Source organism: Fusarium oxysporum, chromosome 7 (genome assembly GCF_000149955.1).
Source record: "Fusarium oxysporum f. sp. lycopersici 4287 chromosome 7, whole genome shotgun sequence".
NCBI lineage: Eukaryota > Fungi > Ascomycota > Sordariomycetes > Hypocreales > Nectriaceae > Fusarium > Fusarium oxysporum.
This window is the reverse complement of record NC_030992.1, coordinates 1,361,543-1,382,043: the sequence shown is the minus strand read 5'-3', so window position 1 is coordinate 1,382,043 and position 20,501 is coordinate 1,361,543. Positions and strand designations below refer to the sequence as shown.

Genomic DNA, 20,501 nt, shown 5'->3' with positions numbered 1-20,501 from the left:
AAAGGTAAAGCTGACTTAACCTCTCTAATTATTTCCTCTTGTGGTAACTTGATCTTTCACCCCAGCATGATCCATATTCGAAGCGGGCCATGGGGATTTTAATTCTGAGCTAAATGGCTTATTGACAGTTCAAATGGGGATATATAGCTATGAGACGCATCACATTGGTCACTTGAAATATACCTCGGAGCGCAGTTGGTAACTGAGTGGGTTTATCTGTTGAAACCATTTCCCTTTCTCGTCTCTCATCACAAGGCAGAGCATAAGGACCATGGGTTCAAATAGAACAATATACATTGCTTGTTTGGTATATCCTTCAACAAGCTCAGACAAAGAGGAGGATGTGAGCTGATATCGTGATACAAAAGATCCTTCCCAGATTTACAAACTTTTCCCGCTATCAAGGCACAATCTTCCAATATCCAGAATCAGAGGACACCCAACTTCATCTGAATAGCATTGACTCATCCAGCCCATAGAATCGTACGCCCTTGTTACCCCTCTAGCGCCATTCACCCCCCAACCTTGATTGCAGGAACGCCTCATAAACCAGAACCTTCCTGTAAAACGCCAAGCATATAATTATAAACACACAAGATAATGGAAATGCCAACCATTGGTGGAGATGGACATGTGTACAGAGAGTTGAAAATAGGGCTGCCTTCCTGTTGTTTGGCAGCAATCATATATAACGTACTTCGAAAACCTCATGATCTGTTATCGTCATCTTCGTGAATGTGAAACTCAGCCGCGTTGTTATCTGGCCACGCATTTTGTGTACTGGGATACTCAGAAGGCTGGCTGCTGACGTTGCTGCCAGGATCAGTCTGGTGAGGATCAACGTTTTCGCCATCTGAGGCCTCGCGCTGGTCCTCGATCCCAGGCCACGGCTCATCTTCTGGAAGCTGCCAGCCCTGCGAAACTTGCTCTATGAGAGCTTGGTTATGTGTGACGATCTCCATGTCGTTCACGCTTTCAGCGTCTTCCATGTCTTCGGATCCGCTCTCATAAATCTCGATGTTAAAGTCAGAGTCATCGTCGAAGCCATCCTGGGCGGGAACAGGAGCAGCACTTCCTGCGCGAATAGGTCGTTCCTGGAGAGGGGCATTGCTGTACGGCGTAGCATAGGCAAAGGGAGTAGTGCCACGCGCTGGTTGACGATCATGAATTCCAAGAGGCATTGGACTCGGTGAAGCAGTCCATCTGGGTGTGAAACGATGGCTAGGTGATCTTGTGCGGCGACGCTTCATGATTGCCGACTGGGAGTTGGCATGCAGAGCTGGAGACGAGCGACGGCTCTGTCCGTATGACGCAACGCGGCGTCTGCTGAGCGCAGGCGAGGCTTGTATTGGGGCAGACATGGGCATTGAAGAAGTTCTAATGTGAGGTGGGCGAGAGCCCCGTCTGCTGAGCAACGGTGACTGAGCACGTGTCATTGACGGGCTTGCAGATTTGATTGACTGCAAAGCTGGATAAAAGGTCTGTGATGGTGATGAAGAGGTTGGTGCCTTGTCATGTCGCACGCTCATGGAGTTGCTTGCACTTGGTGGCTCATCAAGCTGCTCAACCCAGGACCAGCACTCTTCATAGGGTTTGCCTTCGTCTAGTGAGGCTGATGGATCAGGGGCGACCGGACTCATTTCCCTGAGCATCTGCCACGTCCAGCCCATTTCGTAGGCCTGAAAGTCCTGAAGGTAGGCATCAGGATGAGTTACGAACAGCCTAGGCTCAGAAGCTCTCATCATGACTTGGCTCAGGAACTGAACATCCCACACAGCTGGAGTCATCATCTCAGCAGGACTGAGGAAACGTAATCGTGAATCCTTATGGATTTTGCGAAGGGGGACCCAAGTGGATTGAAGTCCCAAAAAAGAAGATGAGCGAGGATCTGTCGCTTGTGGACGAGAGAAAATGTTCATCTCGCGAAAGAGGTGACCGAAGGCTGCGTTCATAGCCATGGTAACGCTACGAGCGTCCGAGCCCTTGACAGATATCGTCTTAATTAGACCACGGCTGCGCAATCGTCGATCAATAACGCCTTTGTCTGCGCAAGCTTTAGGTAGAAGCCATTTCGTATCTTGATCTGAGACCATCCAGTCAGGGTAAAGCGACATCTCAGACCGTAGAGTTGCAGTGCTGTGCGTCATGGGTAATTGCGTCCAGTCATCGTTGGAGATTTGTGGCTCGTTCTTGAACTGCTGTGCCTCCTGCCATACCTTTTTGAGGGGGAAAGGCAGAAAGACCACCTCGATCTCAAATGGATGATTCGGGGATGGCATCAGCGACTGTAATTGCACCACCTGTGCTTGTAGAGATTGGACCTGACTCCAAAGCTCCTGTGAGTGGGTTGGCCGACTCGTAGTGCTGGTCGATACCGATATCACACTGGCGTCATCGCCACGGCGAGACGTAACGCTATTGCTGTCGTTAAGAAGGCTCTTGTTATCATTAACAAGTTTTTCCACTTCCTCAACGCGACTTTCTAAATCAGTCATGCGAATGTCGGCGTGATCATGCTTTTCGTGGCATTCCTCATGTCCCGCTGCTGTGAATGAGACCGTCTCCAGCCGATCTAAACGCTGGTCGTGGCCGCTGACAATATCAGATAGGTTCTTGAAAGCGCGACGCGAAACAGCTGCATTGAAAGCTGTAGCTCGGTGTTCGGACTGGGTTGGTGTGCTTGCGCGGGGAGTGTCGGGTGGTTTGTAGTCCTGGGAAGTCCACGTAAAAGAGTCGGCTGGTGGCGCCTGGTTCTGAGGCACAGAAGTTGGTGGAACATCCTGGGTATTGGCCTGAGTTGGAGAAGGAGGTTTCTCTGCTGTAAGTCCATTAAGTGTGTGAAGTCCCTTTCCTGCAAACGGCCGGAGATATTTGGCTTGGGCGGATGAGGTTGTCGATGCGGTTTGAGAGGCAATCAAACACTGGGCCGGTATTGGTGGAATAGCAGAAGGGCAAGACTGTGACCGAAGAAGGCCACCCCAGCTCAAGGTATCCGGGATTGAGGCAGAAGCACCGAGGTTTTGGCTGGCAGGAATCCTTGAAAATTGACCGGTATCCGCGGATATTCTCTGGTCCGACAATCTCTGGTCTGGTGTCCTTTGGATGAAAGAAAAGGCTCCTGCATTAAAACTCGAGAAATCCATTCCGGGTATCACAGGGGGCGTCTTGATGGCAATGTCCACTACGGGGCTTAATGGTTCTCTTCCGGTCCTGGGTCTTTCGTTCTCTTGGCCTGGTATACCCACCTCGGGCTGCTGGACATCACGAGATCCCTCCTCATGATAGCAGGCGTGGTGATTGCACATACACCATTGGGATTGGTCCGGTACAAGATTGCCAGTTGGACAACGACTCCAGAACCTCCGGCATCCACATCGGGCTCCATTGGCACCAGGATTTAGGTCCACGAAACCGCAAGCTCCTCCTGGCAAGCTGGGAGTCGGCGCCTTGATCGCGACAGCATCTGTGTATATATCGAAGGCATTTGGGGTGAAGTGAGACGGGTCGAACGGGGTCGTTGCCATTGGAAGCTACACGCGCTCATGTCGCGAGGTCGGGATCGAAAGCGAATGGGTAGATAGGCTCGGGAGCCTTCGAGGATTGAGGTCCAAGTCTGGGAGGGAACGCTATATAAGAGATATATATATGGTATGGCAATTGGTCGATGACAGCCGTGATGATGTGTCAAGGGCCGCAACCAGGCCCAACTGGACAGGGTCGCAGGCAAAACGGCCGCCTAATTTCAGTTCATCGCACTATAAGATCAATTAGAAAAGCTGTCCAGGTCGTCGAGGTTGAAAAATATCCAGGCGCAATCCATAAAACCCGGGCGAGGAAATGGAACAGAATTCCAAGGCATGGATGAGACTGACCAAAGCGCGAACAGAGAAGGGAAGGCAAACGAGCGAGCGCTGATGGAGGGAACGGCGCAATTTATACTATGGAAGCTCAGGAGACGACGAGAAATCGCAGGCGAACGGGAGAAGAGCGGGCGAGAAGGAAAGTCGCAAGAGCACGAGGCACAAGATGGAGGGGACTCGGAATGTCTGCCTGCCTATGGAGGAGGGAACAGGGCGAACAAGGCGACTGCTTTTCGAGTGGTTCACGGGGACGGGGATGGGGAATCATATTCCCCCACAGCAAGACACGCCTCGACAGTGGACACACGCGCGAATCCTGTTGATGCACTATTGCCATAAAAGGCAAGTCATCATAGCTGCCTTTACAGGTGGAAAATATAGCAGAAATACAGTACATCCAGGACAACTCAATCGCTCAAATTATGAGCAAAATAATGATTTCAAGTTTCATAGTAAGAGAATTAATTCATCTTTGCCGGCAAGATCCCCTTTTAGGTTTTAACAACGTCAACCGTTGAAGAACACGAAGCTTCATATCTGTCTCTAACGTCTTCTTCGTTAAAATGCAAGGGAGACGCGAAACTTGTTAAAGCGGCACCACTTGTCTCAGAGCGCGCTCCTCGCCAAGTCACTTTCAGAGCTGCCTCTCTTTCTACCCCGCCTAATTAAGTGCTCACGCCAGTGCACGCTCACTAAAAGGTACAAAAGCACAAGGAAGCGCTTCGAGATAGGGATTTTCTAACCAATAGGGTGCTTCCGCACTCGACGAGTCCCGCCTTGCTACGGGAGCGAACGGCGCCTCCCTCTTCTCCCCGTTGGTCTAAGTTGAGTCAAATGAACGGTTGGACAATGTTCTCTTGAAAGGAGGAACTCAGTAATAAGGCATCAAGATCTAGTATGTCTTGAAGAGAAGGAGTCATAATTGTCAGAACTTTTGATTGAAGAACCATCCTAGGCCCGTTACCACGTGTGAATGATACGCAGTTCAGGACTTACACCACTTACAAAGAACCCCTCTGGACTCAGGTACAGGCTGGAGCTTTGTTCACCAAGAATAATACAACCCGTGCAAAGAATTAGAGATGGCTCATTGAGGCAAATGTTACACGAGGCTGAAAATGCAATTGGCTCTCAGCCTCTCCTGATGTTACTTTTTCTTTCCAAGATTGACGTGATTGTCATGTCCCATTGTGTTCTGATCTCGACTCATTCACTGAGGCGATAACTGGGCCCTTCGCCTCGGATAATGGCTGGCTGTGCAACACCAGAACATTTAGTGACAAAGGAAATAAAATCACAGTGAATTAGCATTAGGACGATCGACAGCAATTTATCTGTAGAGAATGAAGGAATAGTTTCTTTGTTTGAAGTGAGTATTGGGGGACCTACCCAAGGACAAGTCCGTAAAATCATAAAAATAAAACTCTATCATGTCCCAGAAAAACTCCAACCAACATATTTGAATAATTTTCAATAGCGGTGATTCCCATCGTTTAAAACTTACATCAAGTAGTTAACCTGCAACTGGGCAAATGCTCATAATACTCCTGATGCGACCATTATAATGCGCCCGTCGTAGCTCATGCGTCAACATCTGTCACACTTTCATCTTCACATATATCATAATTATCATCACACTTCGCCCCAGCTACCCATCGGACCATTAGACGCGATTACAGAGCCTGTACCCAGAGATCCACCTATATCCCAGTAATGTCGAGATGAGACACTACTACGGCGGGCGGATCGTCTGGTGCTCTGACTCGCGCAACTACTCGGATGCCGAATTGCCACTGGACTTCCGGGCGTTATAGCTTTGAACGTTCGGCGTTCGGCGGGAGGTCGCATGCGTGAAACCAGCGGGTGGTGTTGACGGACGCGCGCCAGCTTTGCGGCTGTGTCTTGACTATTCGACGTAGCCAGATGAGCTGGTGTTGATGGGGCAGGATTGCTGCTTCGTGGCATGAAACGAGAGCGTAGATATCTGAACACCAGTTTCATATCAAGATCCTTCTCCCATTCCTCCTGAGTGAAAGTGTTGCTCATAGGAGTGTCTTGTCGTGACGCTTGTGTTGCTTCGGCCGATGGTTCAGATCTGCCATGAATGTTGATGGGTTGTGGTGATGTTTGAATTGTTGGTTTGAATTGTGGGAATGACGCGTGTTCGTGTTCTGTTGGTCGAATGTTGTCTGTGGCGGAATGAGACGAGTTTGACTCTGGGATGATTGGAAGGCCAGCGTAGGGAAGTGGCATCTGCTGGACTCGGGTATAGGTTGAGAATGCACCAGGATGGTGCGAAATATGGCTGACAAGTGAACCAAGCTCCCTTGACATCCTCTCCAGCATGTCCAACTGCCACTCCTCTCTAGAGGCAAACTGTCGCGACTCCCATGCCAAGGTTTGGGAGGCGCGGGGTGTTGACGATAGATCTTCATCATCCTCAGGTACCGTTTCTCCCAGGAACACTGAAATCGATCGTTCGTCCATTCCAACTACATCTCGCAAGAATCTTCTGGTGACTTTAGAAAAGAACCCTTCTGAATCTGATGATGTTCCAATAGCATCCTCATCGTGCCATGTCATGTTGTCTGATTCTCCATCATAGGCAAGGGCCGACGGTACAGAAGGCACATTGGAGGATGGGCGTTTCTGAATAGATGCTTGCGAAAATCGTCTCCTCCTTGTCTCGCGCTGGATCTCACCTAGCAGTACTCGACTGTGTTCCAGTCGCCAAGCTTCGATTCTTTGGCGCTTCTCTGCCTCATGAACCTGATCATGCTCTACATCGAGCTGCCGCAGATCAAAACTCTCTCTCCGTTGATACTGCCGTCTGGGATTGAATCGTTCGAATTGGTAGATGTGATCTTGTGCTTCGGCCCCCAAGGTGGGCTGGTCAAGGTGGAAGGAGCCCAGACCATCGTGGCCGGGAAAAACTGGCCCAGATCCCTGCTGTTCGTCCTGTGGCTGATACTGCACTGCAGGTATTGAGCGAAAGCCTGGCAAGTGGCCATCTAGACTATCTAGCTCGGCATCATCCTCTTCATCAAGACCAAATGCTGAGGCAGATTGGCGTGACTCAGCCTCCGATTTCGCAGCCGAGTTCAAGCTGCCCAGATCTCCCACTCGTGATCTTCCAGGAGTTTTCAATGAGTGGTCCGTTTCGGTGAGATATGATGTTGTTGTCACATCAGTGGGCGCGAAGAGCACCCATGTCTGCGACTGTTCTGGTTCACGTTCTTGGGTAATTGGCACCTCTCTTCGGGGGATCTCTTGCTCATCAACAGGAGCCCGTACGACGCGCTGGACCGACTGTCGAGTCGGCTGATGAAACGCCATGATTGTTGCGCTCGTTGTAATTGTCGTGAAGCTGCGAGGTTCGCGCCGATAAGGAAATGGCGGACAAGATAAGATGTGTTGATGATGGAAGTGGACCCCCTAGATAACTGTATCCGCCTATGTCGGGGGGTTGGCGGAGGCGATATGCGGCAGAGTGGAACAAGGCAAGTAATAGATGACTTGGACGCTCGCAGTTGACGACCTCGAGCAGGCCAAGGAGTGAAAAAGGTGAAGGTATGAAGTAAAAGACAAGAAGGTTCGAAAAACAAGGATGTTGGGGGAAAGAAAGGGTTTGTAGTATCACTAAGAGATAGGGAGAAGAGAGGCGGGAGGATTACAGATGGAACCTTTGGAGGGGCCAGTCAAGCACCTCAGAGCAAAGCGAACTGCACCAAAGGAAGCTAGGCCAGTATCCGTACCTTAGAGTGATGCTACGCTCGTAGGCGTCATCTAGACGCTGTAGTCGGGGGTTGATCGGCGGATGGGGGGGAAGACGCTCGCGTGTTCACTTGTCCATCCATCCGCCATAGCCAGTGAAGCTCAGCTGCCTTTTAACTCAACAAGACAGAGAGAAGCAAACATGTACAGTACCCGGAAAGACGGGTAGAAAGTACCACTGCATAATGCTAGGTATCGATATGTTAAGAGTTAAGGCGTCTTAAAACTATGCGTTCCACTCAACAGAGTCCACCCGCATGAGTCGCGAGACGCGGATGGATAAGACAAACCCAAGACCGCATTAAGACGCACAACCCTGATTCTAGCTCTGGCTCTTCTGACGTGGACAGGCGTAGCAATCTTGTAACGAAGCCCGAACAAACATGATGGCATTTCGGGCCTGCTTATCACTTCATGCCGTGCTGACCGATATTTCAACCGCAGCCGTAAGTTGATATGCCTAATAAGAAGTCGTACGGTTAAACCATCGTTACATTCTTCGAGAAGGAAAAAGGGCCCGGCACATATCCACAGCCAAGATCAGATGCAGGGTGATAAGTTGCTGCCCCCATCAAAGACAGATCTGAGGTACCTATGAGCTAGTCTGCCCGCTGTCCCGCCCAAGGTGACACAACCGCAGGTGAGGTGCCTTCATGATCCCCCAGGCCCTCCATTCCATTTGTCCAATGCCAGCTTTAGCCAGCCACTTTCTCATCTCATTCTGCATCTGACTGTGTTAATGGATGCTACTAAAACCGACCTAAGTAACAGCGCCATTCAATAGACACCGACTATCAAGTATCTCGCTATGACTGAAACAGGATGTTTTTCACAAAGAAGGAACAAAGAGGTTCCCGAGCGATGAGTAAAGGAATCCTCACCTCATACAACCTTACGATTCATGTTTCCTCGGCCTAACCAACGGGGCTCCATCTCGTCCAACGATAACCCCTGATGTCTTCTGTCAGAGTGAGGAAAAAAGACGTGCGCTACCTGTGACCTTCATGGCGTCACAAATCACCCAAGTGAAGTCATGTGGTCCGAATCCAAGCGTAGCCGTATTGCGAAACTGCCCCAACAAGACATTGAATGTCTCTTCCAACACTCTTCAAGTACAATCTTCTATATGCACAATCCCAAGTATCTTGAAATGAGATATAAGCATCCAGAAATGGTAGTATTCCTCCTGCATCAAACTTCCCCCGAAGGTGAGCGGGAGTACACCACCATGTTCGGCAGGGAGTACGAGTGGATATGCGGACAGCATGGCCCGCCAATCACCAGGCCAAAAATGAGAATGCCAGGCTTGAGCTGATCGATGAGCAATTGTCTGACAACGATAAGCCAAGCAGTGCATGGCTTAGAAATTGAGAGGCACATTTCACAGGGTTACAGATCTCAGAAAACATATCCCGTGCTTAGATAAGACCTACCACTCTAGTCAAAGTCAGAAATCTTTGAGTGATATCATTAATGATGCGGTGCACGATGAGGAAACAGAGTTCTGAATGCAAGATTTCAATTTGCCTAACCGGCACCTTTCAACTAGTAAAGTCTCGAGAGGTCCTTATTTGACAAGCCATTTTGACGCCAGAAAACCCAGATTCCATCCTGTCCATCATTTCTTTAAGCCTCAGACTTGAAGGCATCGGGGAAGCGGCGGATGTTGCGCTCCAGAGAACCGTGGTTGGAAAGGAACTGGACATAAGCACCGTCGACCTTGACGCGGCCAGCAGCCTTCTTGTCGAGGTACTCCTCACGTCGGAGAGGGGTGAAGCCCCAGTTCTTGGAGACAATGATCTTTTGTCGGCCAGGGAACTTGTACTGGGATCGTCGGAGGGCCTCGAGGGCAATGGCACGGTCTGGTAGTTGATTAGTAAGATGGCTTCAAAGTGGCAAACCGGATTACACATACTAGCATCACGAGTGCGGACGCTCATGAGAATCTGGCCAATGTTGACACGGGCGACAGTGCCGTTAGGCTTACCCCAGGCACCACGCATACCGGTCTGCAGTCTATCGGCACCGGCACAAGACAACATCTTGTTGATACGGACAACGTGGAAGGGGTGGGCGCGGACTCGGAGGTGGAAACCCTCCTTACCGGTGTTCTTGACAAGGTACTTGTTGGCGCAAATACGGGCGGCCTCGAGGGCCTCGGAGCTCAGCTGCTCATACTCGTTGGAAACGAGGTGAATGCAGAGAGGGAAGTCGTCAACATTGGCGCGCTTTCGGCCAAGATCGAAGATTCGGATCTTGGGGTCGGGGACACCACGGTTGAACCGAGACTTGGGGTACGGCTGGAGGGGGAATCAGTATGATATTATCTTCAGAAGTTTGTGATTCATAATCAGAGAGGCCACCCCGCAGAAGCGCAGCACTGGGTATTTCGTCGCGGAAATGAAGCAGCGAGGTCAAAATCACGATATTTCTGGAGATGATTCGAATAAAGAAAAACTCACCTTGTTCTTGCAGTACCGGTAGCAACGAGCAGGACGGCGCGCCATTTTGTCGGAGTTTTGATGGATATCCGGTTGATGGTGTTGGTGTAGGAGAAAGCAGAGCAGCACACAAAGAATGTCCCAAACAGCCTTTCTCGCAATGTCTGCTCATTTGTCAGCGGATGAGGTCAGCGGGTAAATATCGGCTTAGGGCTCTGCAACGGCAGGAGCGTATCGGGGTTAGCCCACTCCACGCACTTGCCTTTCAAAAACCCATGCAACTTTTTCTTCACACTTTCAGCTTCCATCAACGAACGTCAAGTCACCGCCAACCCGTCGCCCAACAATCACAATGGCCCCCCAGAAGAAGAGCAAGAAGGATGCCAACAGCATCAACTCCAAGTTGGCGCTTGTTATGAAGTCCGGAAAGGGTATGCGCAGAGTCCTGAGAAGTAATCAAGGACGAACTTTTGACTGACCGATTTTGCAGTCACTCTCGGCTACAAGTCTACCCTCAAGAGCCTCCGATCCGGCAAGGCCAAGCTCATCATCATTGCTGGCAACACTCCTCCTCTCCGCAAGTCTGAGCTCGAGTACTACAGCATGCTGTCCAAGGCCCCCATCCACCACTTCTCTGGCAACAACGTAAGTCCCAAATCGCTAGGTCTCTTTACAAATATCGTCATGTTGCCGGAAACTGCAACATGATGCTTCTCGGAAATGTTGGCTTGCTTGACAACATTTCTTTGGTCCCAAGAACTTGAGTTCTTGTGGCCTACCCAGAGAAGAAGTCATCCGACTTTGGAGGGTTCATAGGCTTACATGTCCACCTACAGATTGAGCTCGGTACCGCCTGCGGTAAGCTCTTCCGTTGCTCCACCATGGCCATCCTCGACGCTGGTGACTCCGACATTCTCAGCGACCAGCAGGCTTAAGTGTCTCGCTGATAGAGAATGCATTTTATGGCGTTTGGGGTAAAATGGGTCCAGGGCATTTGAGGATATACCAATCTGAGTGATGAAAAAGCGACAACTCTTAGTGAGAACATGCGATGCAAGAAAGCTGGCAGTTCTCCCCTTGACCTATGCGTCTTGGGCTTCGTTGGACTTGGTATCGATTACCAGTTCAAGCCAATAAAAAATAAAGCTCATGAACATTGTTCCCCACCAATATATGTCTTGTCCCTGTGATTGTCACATTGGTTGTCATGCAATTGGTTTTGTTAATGCCGTGTTCAGTGTTGCGACAACAGAGCTCTAATGTAATGTATGAACTCAATCACCCCAGTGTCAAGCACGCAATACGGAAGCATTCCCCTTCACCTGTATATAGCATTTTGTTGCTCATTATCCATACTTGAACAAGGTTTCCTAGTTCTTAAGTCAACATGTTATCTTTTGTATTATCCCTGTTCTAGAGGCATTAATCCTGCGAGGGTAGGAATGCATGGGTTGTCGAGGAGCAACCCACTACTTGGAACGCATGACTTACCAACTTTAAGAGCCACTGACTTAATTGTAAACCATAAGGTTCAGGCCTTGAACGTGCTGTGACCACGCTAACCTGTGTTGCGATCAGAATTTCGAAAACTTGGGTTAGCTGGCTGTGAGTCAACCGCTACGTGGCATACATATAACATGATCAATTTTAAAAGAAATGCTCTGACGCGGCTTTCATGAGTTGCTTCCTGTTGCTCATTCCTCAGCCACTCAAGTGATACATTGACGGGCAGTTTATCCAAATCTCAATTGCCAATCTCCCATTACAATTCTTCCTATTTTCCAGGCGCATCATTAAAGGCACTTTACCAGAGGCCATGCACAGTACGCATGGATCAAGTATGGCCCTGTTGTTTGCGGGAAAACCTCCAGGCACAAGCAAATGTCCCCAACACCTTCTGGGGAAGATCCGTGACATTCATTAATAAAAGGGCCCATATAAGGAGCTGTTCCACTCATTGACACGACAAAATAACATTCAACAGCCACACGTTACCTCTTACGACGCTACCGCGCCAGCAGTGTTACGGATATAGATTGGCTGCTACAGTATGAGTAAATAATTAAGATTAATGACTGTACTTGTGTACATCGAAACCTTCCTAATGCTCCATATAGGTAAACCATAATGGAGGGAGGCTGTTGGCAATAGAGTGTGAGTCCCTGCATATCAGGTCAGCCAACACCCATCGAATCCTTTGTCTTTAGCTGGCAAGTTTTGCAGCTTCGTCCTTCAACATCTGCACGGTATTCACTCTTCTGCAACAAACCCCAAACTGGAGTCGTTTCTTCGACTCATCACTATCAATACAGTTATACAGTATAGCACAGTATTTCCTGGCCTGGCGTAGCCTGTTTCAACAGTTGGCTGCTTGGATGCCCCAGAAATATCGACCTTCTGGACGCCGACGCCACACACTAAAGTGCAGGCCCCTACCCCGTACCTGGCAACGTCCCTTCTGAGGCGCAGACGGACTGTCCGTTACTGTATTGGACAGACAAGACACACTCCTATTTCAGCTTCGACCCTTCTTGTTGGGTTTATTATCTTGAGTACGTTCCAGATCACCGGGCGAACGTGCAACACAATCGGCCGCAAGCAGAAGACACGACACTACCGCAGGTTTAAGCCGTACAATATCTATACTCGACCTCGAACAACCTGGTGTTGCTCTCGCTCCCTTGAGACACCGCCCACTCTTCTTACGCTACATCGCTAAAAGCATACGACCCAACACAGCCCAACCAAACAAAACAAATAAATATGTCCGCTGCTACAAAGAAGCCTCCGGCGGGTGGTGTTGGCCGAGTTTCTCATACCGAATCTAATTCTTCAACAAGTCCTTCTCCCTCACGTTCCAACTCTCGATCTACTACTCCTACCAGCAATGGCCATACCCGCACTCGATCGCTACGAACAACTGCGCCTGTGTCGGCCCGTGCTGCTATTGCCAGAAGGGATACTCTGAGTGCTGCTGAATCAGACGCTCGAGCCGAAGCTGCTGCTGCCGTTGAAGATCTTCAGAAGCGCCTAGAGAATGAAGAGAAGTCTTCCCTTCAATACAAGCGCCAGGTCGAGGTTCTCCAGTCCAAACTCGATGAGGCGGTCAAGGAGTCGGCAAAGTTGGAGGAGAAAGCACATGAATACGAAGAGCAGATTGAGACTCTGAGTAACGAGAAGAGGGAGATGACTCGTCAGATGCGTGAGATGGAGTCCATTTACGAAGCGGAACGCAGTTCGATTCTTAAAGAGAAGGAAGAAATGGCCAGCCGAGAAGAGGAGATGCAGGCCATGATCCAGCGGCTCAAGGACAGCCTTGCCCAGCGAAACAACACGGCGGAAGAGAGTCGCCCTTCGAGACAACGTATGTCCACATATTCATTCTCTCTGCCATCTTCCCCGCTCACTGGTTTTCCAGATTCTGCCGGTTCATCGCCATCGCTCGAAAACGGCAGCTTCGCACCTCCATCCTCTATACAGCGCAGCGACTCGCGGAATAGCTCAAAACTCATTCTTCAGAAAGACAAGCTCATTGAGTCTCTACGACTGGAACTCGCTGAGGCTCAGATTAAGCTGGTCGAGTCAGAGAACCAGGGTGGCGGTCGCCTACACGAGGTAGAACGACTTCTCATGGAGGCTCGTATGGCGAACGCTCGACTTATGGAGGACAATGAGAGCTACCAGCTGCTTCTACAGGAGCGTACACTCAAGGGTGACTTTGGACAGAACGACTTCAGCTACATGGGCAGCAACTCCAACCAGGACGCCCTGGCTGCACTCGAGGGCAAGGCGGCTGGTTCTAGTCTTGCTGATGAGTTGTCTGAAGCTACTGAGGGAGAATCTGTCTCCGATGGTGACCGCCGTCTTGAGGCCGAGCTGAAGTCCATGAAGGAGCAGAACAAGGCGCTCACACTATATATTAACAAGATTATTGAGCGCCTTCTTCAACATCAGGACTTCGAGTCCATCCTCGACCAGTCGAGCGATTTGAAAAGCCTCCCAGATACCAACAAGGAGCTTCCTCCAGCCCCTGCCGACAAGCAACAGCCTGGGGCAACAATCCTCCAGCGAGCCAAATCCATGGCGGTCGGGCCTACCAAACCGAGGCCTAGGCCAATCTCCGTCATGCAACCCTCCACCAGCTCAAACCACACCGACCCTGACAAGGCACCTAGTATACCGATCGGGTTATCACGTTCAACCAGTACAAGACGGAGTCCACGGCCTCAGAGCGACCAATATACTGGGGCTGCCAGCCTGGTCAGCCAGATGTATCGGGGGCCAGACGGCCCCGTCTCTCCACCACTTGGGACTCCACGGCATTCCCAAACCTTCTTCTCCCCGCCGAACAACTCGGGCAACCCTAACGCGGCCGCCCGGGTGCCTAGCGGAGCCTCGGTGGCCACCTCCGGCAACTTTCCTGGGATGCGGAGTGAGACGTCCAGCTTGAGCGGAGAGTCTGGAGAGTTATCCATGTCGACGCCGCCCTCGCAATCACCACCCCGATCCCATAATGATAGGCACACAACGTCGTTCGCGGGAGGCAAGCCGAGGCCGCTTCGACTGGTCCAGGAGAACCAGGAGGCTGTCAAGGACAATAAGCGATCCAGCTGGTACTCGCCATTCACCTGGGGGGCCAAGAAGGAGGAGCAGCAGGTACCGTCCGGCAACCCAATTCCCGAGTAGAGCGGGATAGGGCTGTAGGAAGGGCCTGAGACTGGAGAGAAGATGCTACGCAGTGACACAGAATTAATGAGACGTGACGCTTGGATATGTATGTTCAGAGGGCATCCTTAGGGACTGATGACTGGTCATGTACGATTTACGTCATTAGATATAGCGGCGTTGGGTTCATGGATTATCGTTGGCTGTATCGACGCCGTCTCGCAAGCAATGGGTGGTGTTTTAAGGATTGTCCTGTTTGTGCTTGGGATAGGTGATGGACAATTCCAAGCTAGTATGGGAGCACATGACTGTTGACGACGAACTGAGAATGGAGGCATGATGTTTCTAGATATAGACTTACGGAAAGCACTCGTATAGCGAGGTTACAATCATGAATATAGTTGACGATATTGGTTTCGCGAATCCAGGGGCTTTTTTGTTAATCTTGGATAACGTGGAATAGCGTTGTGTCTTTTCTAGGGCTGGCATTCTAGGCGTACTATAGATATGGATGAATATACAGCGACACAGCCTGAATGGGAATGTCATATTTGATGCCGTAAATTACAGGCGGTATCAGATCTTGAAGGTCATTGAGTCACAAAGCTTTTCCCCCTCTTCCTAACCATCGCTGGCCTCATATGCAATGGAATACTACATATCAAACCTGACCAACCGCAAGTTGACGGGCTGCTGAATTGTCAAGTTTAGTGAGATGACGTTTCCTATCAGACCCTACATGCATCCTGTACAGAATCGATAGTTCTTCCCATGGCAACTCTACGATGCTATTTAACCGAGCAGATAAGTGTACAAGCATGTACAAGTTGCGCGATTTCAGTCAAGAGCCATGATGTGTAAGGCAGCCATTCGAAAGCGCGCGCATATACCACGACTGGACAACACAGCATACATACTGTAGTCCCAGGGGATTTAGGGTGGTTGTGATAAGACGGGACAAGTGGTCCGTGGCACAAGGAACATCCCGTTGACAGCTCAGACGGCGCGACGCGGGATGATCATCTGCGCAGGAACCCGAGGAGGCGATAGGCCGTGTTCATGACATGTCAGCCCTGGGAATGGGGGGAGGACGGGAGGTGATACAAAACAAGCAGGACAAAGAATCCAAGAAATAGCGCATGTGGAGGGTACGTATTGTTTTGTGATTCAGAGGGCGCGATCGGGATTGTGACTGTGATTATCATGATGCATTATGTTGATGATGATTTGTGGTTGTTATTTGTCCACCACCAACAAGGGTTCAGATTAGCAGCTGACTCTGATCTTGATTCTATTCTCACAAAATCCGTTGAAGGAATCGAAGCCAAGACGGTTGAGGTGGCTAAGCATTCTATTTGGAGACTGGTTAGCACCAGTTGATGCCTATCAAGGCTGAATCGAGATCCCGCTTTTCTTATTGTAGCATCTCGAAACTTGTCTTGTCTGTCTGCATGAACTTGGCTACTCTCATGTTACACAAGCCAGGGTTGGAGACTTTCTGGCAGGTTTTGGGGTGTTGATACGAGGCAGTTCAGTGAGTGTAAAAGAGAGAGAGAGAGAGAGAGAGAGAGAGAGAGACACTCGATCTCCTACTTATAAATAGTTACAGGGTTAAGATAAATGAAATTATAAACATATCAGTGCATACAAGGTCAAGCCCTGGGCCGACATTGTTAATGAAACTCGTCATAAGATAATTAGAAAGGTGTATGTATTCCCCTCTTCGTTTGATACCCAAGAGGAAGCTAGGCAGGAAATACACATGCCATTCACTCCCTGTGTGACTTCTAGCTTGGCCATATCGATCTTGACTACCGTAATTGAGCTTGTTCTGACAGACATTGAAATTTGTGGCTTGAGTCTTACCCTGAACTTGAGCTGCTGTTCAAGCATGTGGCACACTTGCAACCTTGGTGGAGAAGGACGATACTCGTGTCAGACTGTGAGAGGCTGGAGAGTTGAGAATAGTGGCTGTGACTTGAAAGGGGCTAAATACTTACCTACCTTACCTCTACTGTTTCTTGTTCGATTTTGGTTTTAGGCAGGAGGTAGTTGACGTAGGTCTGAGCATAGACTTCTACTCTATAGTGAACGGAAGCCGAATCTCAGATCCGAGATACAGACAGCCAAGGTCTTCATCCGCGTCTCGGAAGGGCGAGCGGATGGTACCCCTCCCAAGTTACTATTACTCCTCTATGCATGACGAGAGGATGCCGACGCGTGCATTATGTGCATGGCTTTCAGATGATGCTGGTCCATGTCTGAGACCGAGGTTCATCGACAGGATCCAGGGTAGTTCGAGTAAGAGGAGTTTGATGGGGCATGATTAACAATGCAGAGAGAGACAAGACTTTGCAGTGCAGATTTAGCAGATCCCAACAACACGTATGATTTTGTCTCTTCCATATCGACAAGTCTCAGACCATTTTCAAGACAAGAGCCGAGGCATTGTTGTCATGATGAGGCCAGCAACACGGCCCTAGCAGAGAACGGGAACTTAGCATCGTGCAACCACATAGGTACCTACCTACATGCCTTGTGACAATATGTAGCAACGTTGGCGATGGCCATCTATCTTGCATATTCATCTTCTGGGGAAACATGGCTGACAGCATCAGCGGCATATATTTACATATGTACGGTATCACTGTGTTAACTCCGTCCGTCCGCCTCGACGCAAGCATCAACCAGGATCTTTCACCCACAACTAAGTACAAACCTTCAGCATCTGACAGTCCCGGACAATTCTTTCCGGTCCCCGGGTAGCCGAGATAGGCAAGCAGTATCATCAAAATGTGCGGTCAGAGCAGTCACGGGGGTTGAACCTCGATACCCAGAGTATACCTGAAACTGGTATTCAAGAGTCGGTGAGGTATTGTAGTGTCAGTGTACTAGGGCTAGGACTGCCGTCGTGCCTGAGGTTTGAGCACAACGAGGGCCTCTAGAAGCGTTCTGCGGTCTCCGGGGGACGTTGATGGTTGTTTCCGCCTGGTTTGGCTGGTCAAATGGGGCTTTCTTTTTGCTAGCGGATTTGCCCCGGTCAGAACAGAACGGCCTGCTGGGACAGTGTGTCAGGGGATGACCGGCTATTGTCATTGGGGGCTTGTCCTACGACGGACCAAGTCCATGACGTGCAGGCTGAAGATTGGGGCATGTTCAAGGCAGATTCAGATTCGTGTCAATCCAATGCGAATGAGTGAATGTCAAAAAGAGAAGATGATGCAGGCTTGAAGTGTCCACATGATCATGCTGATGAGCCGTGCGGCAACACCACGCATTGCATCCCATTGTATCCCACCACTGGCCCACTAAGAACCGTTGTCAACGTGGCTCTGGAAGCTCTAGCTATGCTAGCTGCAGTCAACAAGACAAGCCCTCACTGGGGTGTCACAAACACTGCATCGCATAGTACCCAGCAGTACGGAGCAGACTATCGTGCAGTGGAGGAATAGGGCTAGAAAGGTTGAAATTTTCACTTCTGACCGTCTTTGTAAGGTCCAGGTCCCTCCTGGAGAGCCACTGCTGCTCGTCTTTATAATCAGCGGACCCTGCCGATGCTTCTGTGTTGCCCTGATGATAGTGACATTGTCTGAGAATATCCGAGACTTGAGACTCGGCGTTGTTGCGAAGCTTAGATTCAGACCAGAAACACCGATGATTGGAAATTGGCAAGACTCTTCTATTCTCTGAGTCTCGGTGTAACAAACCTGATGACCTATGAAGAGAATGGAGCCTTGTAACTGCAATAAGTTAGCTACTCGCCCAAGTCCACTACCTACACAAAGAAGCGAAATGGAAGTCCTCTCGCGACGATCTGAGAGCGGGCAGAGAAGGCATTTTTGGTGTGGGAGCAATCAGGTACCGGCTACAGGGATGACTTCCGCCAAACAAGGGCTCTCCGCTCTGCTTACGATTGGATCCTTGGTGTCGCGCCTGGTGCCAGGAACCGGTTGCAGGGGCTATTGCGAGTGCGAATTTGAAAGGGACGGGGCTTTGCGGTTGAAGAAGCATTTTGAGGCTTGAGATGTTGTTGGGCTGAGATACAGAGGCTCAGTGTGAATTTGATACCCAGACAAAGGAAGCTATTCACTAGGGGCAACAATTAGAGTTACAAAGTGGCTACTTTATTCCGATTCCCATCGTCATCATCGCCATTGTTGAGCATCACTTGATGAATGGTCTTGGCTAGCTTGAGCTTGTTAGGCTTAACATGTCTATCAGGGAAAGCTGTCAACATCGATCGCCTTATTCGAGTCACATGAGCATTTATCATGGCGTTGACCTTTTTGAATTATAATTGACTTTCAGGAACCAGTTCTGATAACCAAGTAGTTGCTGAGAAACAGCCATCAGCCAGTGAGTGGGCTACAACGTTGGAAGGTTTGTTGAGTATCCTTCAACTGCGTTAGTCGTTCAGCCCTGCGACTAGTTATTATGATACAGAAAGACGTAATATTACTTCAATGTGCATATAACAGTGGTAGAAAACAAACATTTTCATCATATCAATGTCGAAGGCGACACAATCCGTCACTCACTTACAACCCCAAACCACACCCACTCAGACTCAGCGAGGAGAGGCGGAAAAAGACATCCTTGTCGGGATCCAATGAACTGCAAAGGATTGCGACATCATCGTGGTTGAAAACTCTGAATAGCTCGTGAGGTCTGCTTTCTTTTTCGTCTTTTCTTTTCCTGTTGCTCTATTCTCTGCCCTAAACCATAGCCTGATGTTGGATGTAAATCAGTGTCAGCTTTAACACCCGCGCTATCCTCCCTTCAATCTAGACTCGTCCAACCCAACAAGACATTGACTCTCTGTGTCTCCAGGGCTTTCGTACCAAGGCGACCCGACAGATTGTGTCATGCTTCAACGCTAACTGCAACTGACCAATCCAATTGATTTACCCCAGCCAGAACTTGCCCCTACGTGATTCCTTTCTGGTTCTTTTCCAGGCCCCATCCCGGGAGCCAGCCCATGTCTCTTATTTTGGGGGCGCTGCTCTTCCGGAAGACTCTCTGAGTGAGCGAAAAAAAAGGACAAGAAAAAAGGTACTTTGATCTACGTACCCGGCTGCGTCAGTAATCGGATTTTTAACCAGGACTTGACGGGAGTGCGGATATAGGTACGGCCGGGTACAACACCAGCGTCACCTTTTCTCTCACATCCACATCCATCACATTACGGCCAAGACTACGTCCACCACCATCTTCTCGCCTACACCCACCGTCACTCCCGCCAACCACTACCATCATACTGTACTTACTCACTTGCTCGCTCGCTCGCTCGCTCACTACTACTTACTCTCGACCTCAACACCACCACCACCACCACCATCACGTCTTTTACGACAATAAACGGTTTCACTACATCTCGTCATCGCACCGTTTTCTCTATCCTGTACATGCCGACTGTTTCGCCCTCGTTTAGTTCAATACTCTTCCTACCTGTCTAGTCAACCTGCATCCGCCCTCACCCTTTGTCTGCCCAGCCATATCCCGCCCGTCCGCTTGTGTCGTCTGCCATACACTCGACAGACAGGTGCCAGCAGCCGTCCCGGAATAGGTTGGGTTAGCTTCTCTTTGCAGGCTTTCCCCTCCTGGACAATCTCGCGGCCCTCGATCTCGGCCATACGCCCATTCTGGTTTCAATGACGAGCCAACCACAAAGATCTATTCTGAAATCTGCTTGCAATTCATTGTCTCTGCTAAGGCCCGTCCCGGTGGTATGCTCGCTAGCCTTCACTCCACCATTCCCACA

At 49.8% G+C, this 20,501-nt stretch overlaps 5 protein-coding genes across 10 annotated transcripts; 2 read left to right on the top strand and 3 right to left on the bottom strand.

Annotated features, from left to right (window-relative positions):
• Window positions 1–88: 88 nt before the first annotated feature.
• On the bottom strand, window positions 89–4,126 carry FOXG_05164 (uncharacterized protein). Its single transcript, XM_018383303.1, has 2 exons — window positions 3,873–4,126; window positions 89–3,755 (listed from the first exon to the last, which is right to left on the bottom strand). Exon 2 carries the CDS (start codon window positions 3,522–3,524, stop codon window positions 708–710), a length of 2,817 nt encoding a protein of 938 aa, XP_018240196.1. The 5' UTR covers window positions 3,525–3,755; window positions 3,873–4,126; the 3' UTR covers window positions 89–707.
• Window positions 4,127–5,140: 1,014 nt separating this feature from the next.
• FOXG_05163 (uncharacterized protein) lies at window positions 5,141–8,842 on the bottom strand. The gene has a single exon (XM_018383302.1). It carries the CDS (start codon window positions 7,194–7,196, stop codon window positions 5,493–5,495), a length of 1,704 nt encoding a protein of 567 aa, XP_018240195.1. The 5' UTR covers window positions 7,197–8,842; the 3' UTR covers window positions 5,141–5,492.
• A 188-nt stretch (window positions 8,843–9,030) lies between these two features.
• Window positions 9,031–11,958, bottom strand: FOXG_05162 (60S ribosomal protein L10-A). Of its 3 annotated transcripts, none has more exons than XM_018383299.1 (5): window positions 11,567–11,958; window positions 10,338–11,445; window positions 10,097–10,239; window positions 9,550–9,934; window positions 9,031–9,496 (listed from the first exon to the last, which is right to left on the bottom strand). In XM_018383299.1, exons 2-5 carry the CDS (start codon window positions 10,381–10,383, stop codon window positions 9,261–9,263), a joined length of 810 nt encoding a protein of 269 aa, XP_018240190.1. In that variant the 5' UTR covers window positions 10,384–11,445; window positions 11,567–11,958; the 3' UTR covers window positions 9,031–9,260. The 3 variants fall into 3 exon arrangements, with proteins under 3 accessions (XP_018240190.1, XP_018240191.1, XP_018240192.1); XM_018383300.1 differs by having other exon boundaries at window positions 10,338–11,503; window positions 11,567–11,633; XM_018383301.1 differs by lacking the exon at window positions 11,567–11,958 and having other exon boundaries at window positions 10,338–11,545.
• FOXG_05161 (60S ribosomal protein L30) lies at window positions 10,314–11,494 on the top strand. Of its 2 annotated transcripts, XM_018383297.1 has the most exons (3): window positions 10,314–10,506; window positions 10,566–10,720; window positions 10,912–11,463. In XM_018383297.1, exons 1-3 carry the CDS (start codon window positions 10,428–10,430, stop codon window positions 11,008–11,010), a joined length of 333 nt encoding a protein of 110 aa, XP_018240193.1. In that variant the 5' UTR covers window positions 10,314–10,427; the 3' UTR covers window positions 11,011–11,463. The 2 variants fall into 2 exon arrangements, with proteins under 2 accessions (XP_018240193.1, XP_018240194.1); XM_018383298.1 differs by having other exon boundaries at window positions 10,349–10,506; window positions 10,566–11,494.
• Window positions 11,650–15,695, top strand: FOXG_05160 (uncharacterized protein). Of its 3 annotated transcripts, XM_018383296.1 has the most exons (3): window positions 11,650–12,129; window positions 12,193–13,439; window positions 13,494–15,411. In XM_018383296.1, exons 2-3 carry the CDS (start codon window positions 12,839–12,841, stop codon window positions 14,759–14,761), a joined length of 1,869 nt encoding a protein of 622 aa, XP_018240189.1. In that variant the 5' UTR covers window positions 11,650–12,129; window positions 12,193–12,838; the 3' UTR covers window positions 14,762–15,411. The 3 variants fall into 3 exon arrangements, with proteins under 3 accessions (XP_018240189.1, XP_018240188.1, XP_018240187.1); XM_018383295.1 differs by having other exon boundaries at window positions 11,783–13,439; window positions 13,494–15,695; XM_018383294.1 differs by having other exon boundaries at window positions 11,821–12,129; window positions 12,193–15,695.
• Window positions 15,696–20,501: the final 4,806 nt, after the last annotated feature.